Genomic DNA, 6,974 nt, shown 5'->3' with positions numbered 1-6,974 from the left:
CCTCCTCTGACAGATCCTCGTTGAAGGACAGGAGCTGGAGAATGTTGAACACTTTGCATACCTTGGCAGGTATCTGTCAAAGGAGGCCAACATTGAAGAGGAGATCCAGTAGTATAGGTTGTGATATGCCAGCTCTGCCTTCAGAAGACTGAATCATCTTGTGTTCAATGATAACATCAGGACTAGATCAACATTCTTACTATGTAAGGCTGTGATAATCCCAACTCTTCTCTAGGGCTGTGAAGTTCAGGCAACCTATGGGAATCATCTGAAAAGCCTGGAACGCCATCACCAGCACTGTCTCCAGAAGATCCTTGGCGTAAAGTGGGAGGATCATTGCAGAAATGCCAGTGTCCTCACTGATGATAACACCACTAGTATGGAAGTGTTGATTATCCAACATAAATTGCGGTGGACAAGAAAGACACTGGTAAATGTATATCAGGCATGGGCACACAAAGCCACTGCTATACCCCAAACTCAGCCAAGGACAAAAGACATGCAGTGGCTGGAGGAAATACTGCAAGGACACCTTCAAAGCAAACATTAAGAAGTTTGGTATTGACACTACATATTGGGAAAAACTAGTTTGGGACAAGGCTACATGGTGACGCCTTGTGAGAGAAGGTGCTGCTTTCTTTGAGGAAAATTGTCTCGCCCTGGAGGCAGAAAAACAATAGAAATGGAAGGAAAGGAAACAAGACCATGAAGTGCGTGGTCCAATCCTCCCCCTAGCCACCATCTGTGGCATTTGCCAGAGAGACTGCAGCTTTAGGATCGACCTTGGCTATCAACCTACTCATTTACAGCCCTTTACTTGATGTGTGGAAGTGATTATCTTCAGCAGTAAGGGATTGCCGCCAATGCTGCTGACTGTTCTTTCAGTCAAGAAGAACTTTTTCCTAAGACTTGATCTAAATCTGCTTTGCTGTAATTAAAATGTATGTCTTGCTTTTGGTAAGTAGTTAGAAAGCTCTGGATGAAGTGCCTCTTCTCCACTGGTAGCCTGGCATGGTGAGAAGAACTTCTTAGATAACAAGGTTGTATACTGTCTGAAGCTTTATAGGTTGACATCAACACATTAACTTTCTGGAATCCTAGTGTGAACTAATAAACCACTTGTGTCCACATGCTCTAAAAATATAACTCCATATAAATGGCTCATTGCATTTTGCATCATTTTCACCTTCTGAATTGTCTCAAGCTGTAGCAGTTCATACAGGTGTTGAGCTACTTGCTTTACTAATTCTACCAGTGTAGACTTGCTGGAGACTTGCAAGCGGGCGGTGTAAATATTGAACACACTATTTTTTATGTTGCTATTCTAGGCACTGTGGCCACTTTGAACATGTGCTGAACATGTTGGGTGATGGATTAGGCAGGCTCTCTTAGACAGATATGAAATGAGTCACAGTACCAACTCTGTCCATCCTTTCTCAGGTTCTGAGATCAGCTGTGTTAGCAAAAAGGGGGGAGGTTGCCCACTGTTTGGCTCAAAATCTGCATGCATAGACTCCTAAATATATGGCCTGATGTCTTTTTCAAATAAGTTTAGTATTTAACAGCTCTCATTAGCTTCACGTCCATCGCTACAGTAAATGATATATATCAAGTAAAAATACAATATAACCCCTTGCTACCTCTTGAAGCTGGATTAGAACAAAGCAATCTGTGAGCATGTCAGATATGTTATTTTGTTACATTGCATTAGTTCCCCATAGAGTACCATATCACCTTCCAGTTCTTTGTCCTTATCTTCCAAGTTTTTTATGGTTTAGGCCCTGGATATTTAAAAGGTTACCCATTACAACAACAGTACCTCAACCCCTGTAATTAATAGCAGTCTGTACCCTTGTTATATCATTTTACTTTTAATCATGTACTAATGAGGAAAAGATCCATGATATCGGAACATAAATGCTAACATTACATATACTGGCTCGGGAAACGGATGACTACTTGCTGCATGCTGAGTGCATTTTTTCAAGAAGCGTTGTTGCTTTTTTATGGCTGTGTTTTTGTGCATTATTAATTAAACTGTAATTTACTGCCTTATGGCAAAGACTTGGATTTTTTTTAATATTCCTCTTGTGTGTTAAGTTTTTTTGGGCTCTCAGGTGCCTGAGTTTTCTGCCAAGAGCTTGCTGTAGGCACCTAGAGTGTTCTTAATGTGCATTGGTAGGTGCTGCTATTCTGGCTGGCCATAATTTATGAATCCCAGAAAGGCACAGGTAGGAGATGGCTCCTACCCATGCCTTTCTGGGATTCATAAACCATGTCACTCCATGCCTTGTTTACAGCCCCTCAGAGAACTAAGTTATGCTCTTGGCATACCTAACCCACAGTTAAAGCATTTAACCAGTCACAGATACTTTGATTAAAAGCATGGCAGCTGCAGATGGTGGCTCTTCCCATCTTTTATGCCATCATCTAGTAGTTAACAGTCACCTAAGAAGGGAAATACCTGGGTTTAATGCTGTGCTTGGCTAGAAGGACTTTAAACCCCCATCTCTTACCTCCTAGGGTAGTGCTGTAAATACTAGGCTGGGATGGCAACACTGTACACTCTTCCTGTAGACTGCACTCCTGAGCAGTCAGGAGTGCAAGATACATGGGTTTGGGCCCTACATACCTAACAGGCTACCTGCTGTTATAATGCTCAACCCCTACAATTGAGAGGAGCAGTCTCTACCTTTTTTTAACTTTATAATGAGGGCAGTCCTCTGAGGGGAGTCCTATCTTCAGTCCTTGCTCTCAACGTTCATGCATTTTATCCAATGAGTCTAATGCAAGATGCATATATGATCCCCGGATAGGCATGAGACCACAAGGTCCGTCCCTTCCAGATGAATGTTCTCATCACCAGGTTGTAGAGTCACACTCCCTATTCTTGTCTTTCTGGCCCTAATAAGTATTATATTCCTGGTTGCACAATGGTTGGACAGCCACAGGAGGATGGAGAGTGCCCCTTGCCTATAGCCTGGTGGTGAGGTAAAAGAGGTGAGTTTGAACCTTCTTAGACAGTGGAAGGCCCAGAGCCCAGGTCTCCAGTTTCCAAGCCACTGCTCCAGTTACCAGGGCTAATGGTCTCTTTGGAAATGAGCCTTGTTGTTTGTGTATGTTCTAAAGCTCTTTTGTCTAAAGATGCTCATGAAATCATTTTAGCACAGGCAACTTTATGGCATTCTCTGAGGCTATTTTATTGTTTTATTGAAACCAGTTTTTAGAGTTTTATTTTTTACATAATTTAGATGCATATTTTGGGTACTATTTCTAGGAATACCAATATTTTCATTACTTTTCATTGTTTTCTGCCTGTTGGGGTATAGTGAGATGCTACAGACAGTTAAGCTCTTCACGTATTGTGACGGAATTGAAAAACTGGTTGATTAGACTAATTTTCTAATTTCATTTTGACCTGTCTAGAGAAGTTGGAAGTTGCACCACCATCTACAGGACAGCTGAAGCACGGTAAAAGAAAAATATATTTGTTGACTATAGTTCATTTCTGTATGTAATGCATTGATTCTTTATATTTTAAATCCTTTGTCTTCATTTCATGTAATTGTACATAAGCTCGTCTTGTAACTCTTTCTTTAATGGTAGGTACCCAAGAATCTTACAACTAGAATGTGACCTGGCTAGATTTTGTAGTAGTCACATTTTGCAGAATAATACTGCACTATTGTATGTTATTGTTACTAATGTTACATTTCCAAGAACCTGAGTGCAAACTACTATCAAGCACCAATATAAAAAGTTTTGTTAGCTTAAAGCTGTTTTGCTATTATAGCCAATTTTTTTGTATTTTTAATGGCCAGTCAAAATTCTGGTCCCCGGGCTTCCTGCAAAACAGATGTTAACACTTTTTTGTCTACTCTGTTATATTTTAAATGTCAGAAGTGAGGTGAGGACTTCTGCATAAATATCAGGCAAAATTTCTGAGAATTGAAAAGTAAAGTTGGCCTGGTTATAATAGTGCTCTCTTTTTAAGGAATTGATTTAGTGCATTAGGTGTTGAAATTCACAGTGTTTTTTTTTGACAGCCAGTAGTGCCTGAGTAAATTTTCAATTATACAAAAGTCAGTGTCTTGATATTTTTTTCGCTTTCCACCGAATATTATATATCTATATGTATTTGTGGAATAGTGGGTTGACATTTATTTTCAACTATGTCTATGCCCACTAAATTCTTTTTCATGATCATTTTGGCAAATATTTACCAACAGATCTTAGCTTTAAAATTATTTTTTGAGGGCAAACTTTAAACACATGACAAATTGAAATTTGCTTTGCATTTGAAGTTGTAAGCCGAAGTTAATTTTATGAAATGATTGAATGCACAAAGAACAAATGCATAACTTTTTGACTGGAGATATTTTGTGAACTGGGGGAGGGGGAAACATTTGGGTCAAGTTTTAGGTACAACAGAAGGAACCTAAGTAAGTCTTGTTGTATATCAGTGAGCAAATACACGTGTGCACACTTACTGTAGTTGTCAAAGTTGTTTGTAGTGTTAATTATTTGGGGACCGTGCCTGTGAAGTGTATGAAATCCTATTGACTTGAGCAAGAAACTAATTAAACCTTTCTGTAGATCCTAAAGAGTACACATCTTGAAAGAGATGGAAGGTATTCATGTTATGATACTTTTCAAATGACCATAATATTGAATTATTTCAAGAAGAACCTCTTTTCCTGGACTATGGTAGTGGAAGGAGAGGAAAAGAGGATGAAATACAGGAAGTGAGATCAAGCTCAATATGAGTAATAAGTAGGGGAGAAGCTTTAAGTACAGTATTTCAGCACTAAAGAAACATAAAGGACGATGCAGTCCCTCACCTGAGGAGGCAAGAGCTGACATAAATCAGTACCTAATGATTAAACAAAGAAAAAGTTGCATACTTGTAAATCGTTCTTAAGCTATACTTAACATTTTCTCTAATGTGACATAGCATCTGTGGAGCCTACTGATTGGGGAATCTAGGTGTACATTGTGGATTTAAAACTATGTATATTTGAACTGTCTGGCTCCAGGCAATGCACACTGCAAAATCAAAAAACTGATTTTTTTCAGGAGTGAATGGAGAGGTTGGAAACTATTTACGTGGGCAAGGGGGAAATTGCAGGGAAAGGAAACTACTAGGCAAATCCCCTACTAGTGGGAAGTGCAAGTCAAAAGCATTGTGGACAATTTGACAAGTTTTTAAATATTACATTGCATATGTTCTGCAGTAGGAAGGATTCTAGCGTCTGCCTGTCCGAAGTTAAACAAAGCTTTACTGAGAATGTGTAGTGTAAGTAAATACGTGATCCAGGTGCTGTTACCACTAACTGCTTGTTGCAAGTGGTATGCCAGTGTTGTTGGGAGTGAAAACAGAAAGTTCAATACAACAACCACTACCAAACTTCATAGAAGCATCAGGGGAAAAAGACTACTGCATGTGTGACGTTATGTATTGTTTTCCCATTTGTCTTTTTAAATGAGATATTAAGTCATATATGAACAACCAAAACTTGGATTTATTTAATTTAGTGGATACTTACTGTCCCTTGTTGCTCATTTTTTTTTCAGTGTTCTTCCACAATGCATTACCTTTTGTGGGGTTTGGATTTTTGGATAATGCAATTATGATTGCTGCGGTAAGTCTGTCTTCTAATTTTGATCCGGAACAGTAATGTTTCTCAGATTTAAAAAATAAATGAAACAAATGAACAGAACTAAATATTTGAAGAGTTCTGTATCTTATAAAAGAGAATAAAAATACTTACTTTGTTCATCTATCTCCCTCCTCCCCCATATTGTCACATTTGTTTCTATTTTAATATTTCAACCGGAAAAATTTTCACATTTAGAATTATAGAATCATTTCAAAATTGACTCTCTCTCTCCCCTGTTAATAGTAGTAGTGTTTCATGTCTGAAGAATAAGAATTAAAAGTTGACCTTATTTCTACCCAGGCTGAAAAATAGCACTCAGTCTTCTTGCTTTTAAAGAGTGGTATGGAGCGGGTGTTTCACGAGTCAAGAATTCTTTTGAGTCTTTTGACTGCAGCCTACTTGTTTTGTGACACTGGGCATATCATTAGCCTCTCTGCTTCATTACACTAAGTTTATGAGAGATACTGAACATAGTAGGAATGCACTTGTACAGAACATTAAGTTTTGCTTATAAATAGTGCTGTGGAAATGTTGTAATATCATAGATAGTGGTTGGAATTATGAATTGGTGTAGCACTTTCAAAGTTTCTATCTATTTGAAAGCTGGAGCATAGGCCAAAACATAATTCAGATTTAGAATTAGATGATTAACACTGTAAGGCATGCCACTTGATGTTGTTGCCTATGCTTTGTGGGGGGGGTTAGGAGTGGGAAAAGGGGAGGATCCAGAGGGGGTGCACCACTGTGGTTGTACTCCCTCTGGTTGAGTCATACATGAGAGCTCAGTGTGGGATCTGCCCAGAACCCCTGCTTTCATGTGGCGTTGGAGCCCAGGGACTGAGTGCTGCTGCTGCTCTTCTTTTCCCTTGCTGCTGAAATTCAGCAGGGAGGGGAAGGTTCAACAGCAGCAGCATTCAACTCCTGGGCTTTGGAGCCATGCCAAAGCAGGGGATCTGGCTAGCAGTTGCATAACTAGGGATGGGCAAGAGGGGCTCCTGCCTCGGGTGCTGACATAGCCCACCCCACCAAGTCTGTACCCTGGGAGCATTGCCATGCCAGGAACTCCAAAAAGGTTCCCAGCTCCTACTGCTTTCAGATTTATCCAGGGTTTGCCCTGGGCCCAGCTCTTTTTGTTATGCCAGGGCTGGCCAGACCCAGTCAGGTGGTGAGCTCAGAGCTCAATGCCCATGTGGAGCTCCAGGAGGAGCCCTCACTGACCAGCCGGTGAGCTCAGAGCTCATTGTGCATGTGCAACACAGCTAAGTATTTGGGAGGATGGGGGGGCTGTACCCCCCCCCCCCCCCCTCCCCTCCA

The 6,974-nt window shown here is 40.2% G+C and overlaps 1 protein-coding gene across 3 annotated transcripts in view; it reads left to right on the top strand.

Annotated features, from left to right (window-relative positions):
• TMEM65 (transmembrane protein 65) overlaps nucleotides 1–6,974 on the top strand; it is a 77,396-nt gene that overhangs the window by 37,977 nt on the left and 32,445 nt on the right. For all 3 annotated transcript variants that reach the window (XM_019528129.1, XM_019528131.1, XM_019528130.1), the window contains 2 exons: nucleotides 3,427–3,471; nucleotides 5,575–5,642. In XM_019528129.1, coding sequence (XP_019383674.1) covers nucleotides 3,427–3,471; nucleotides 5,575–5,642 — 113 coding nt within the window. The remainder of the gene's footprint in view (nucleotides 1–3,426; nucleotides 3,472–5,574; nucleotides 5,643–6,974) is intronic.

This window comes from Gavialis gangeticus, unplaced genomic scaffold (genome assembly GCF_001723915.1).
Source record: "Gavialis gangeticus isolate Ggan-Ray unplaced genomic scaffold, GavGan_comp1, whole genome shotgun sequence".
Lineage (NCBI taxonomy): Eukaryota > Metazoa > Chordata > Crocodylia > Gavialidae > Gavialis > Gavialis gangeticus.
Note: the sequence above shows the minus strand (reverse complement) of the source record. Positions and strands in the feature narration are given on the sequence as shown.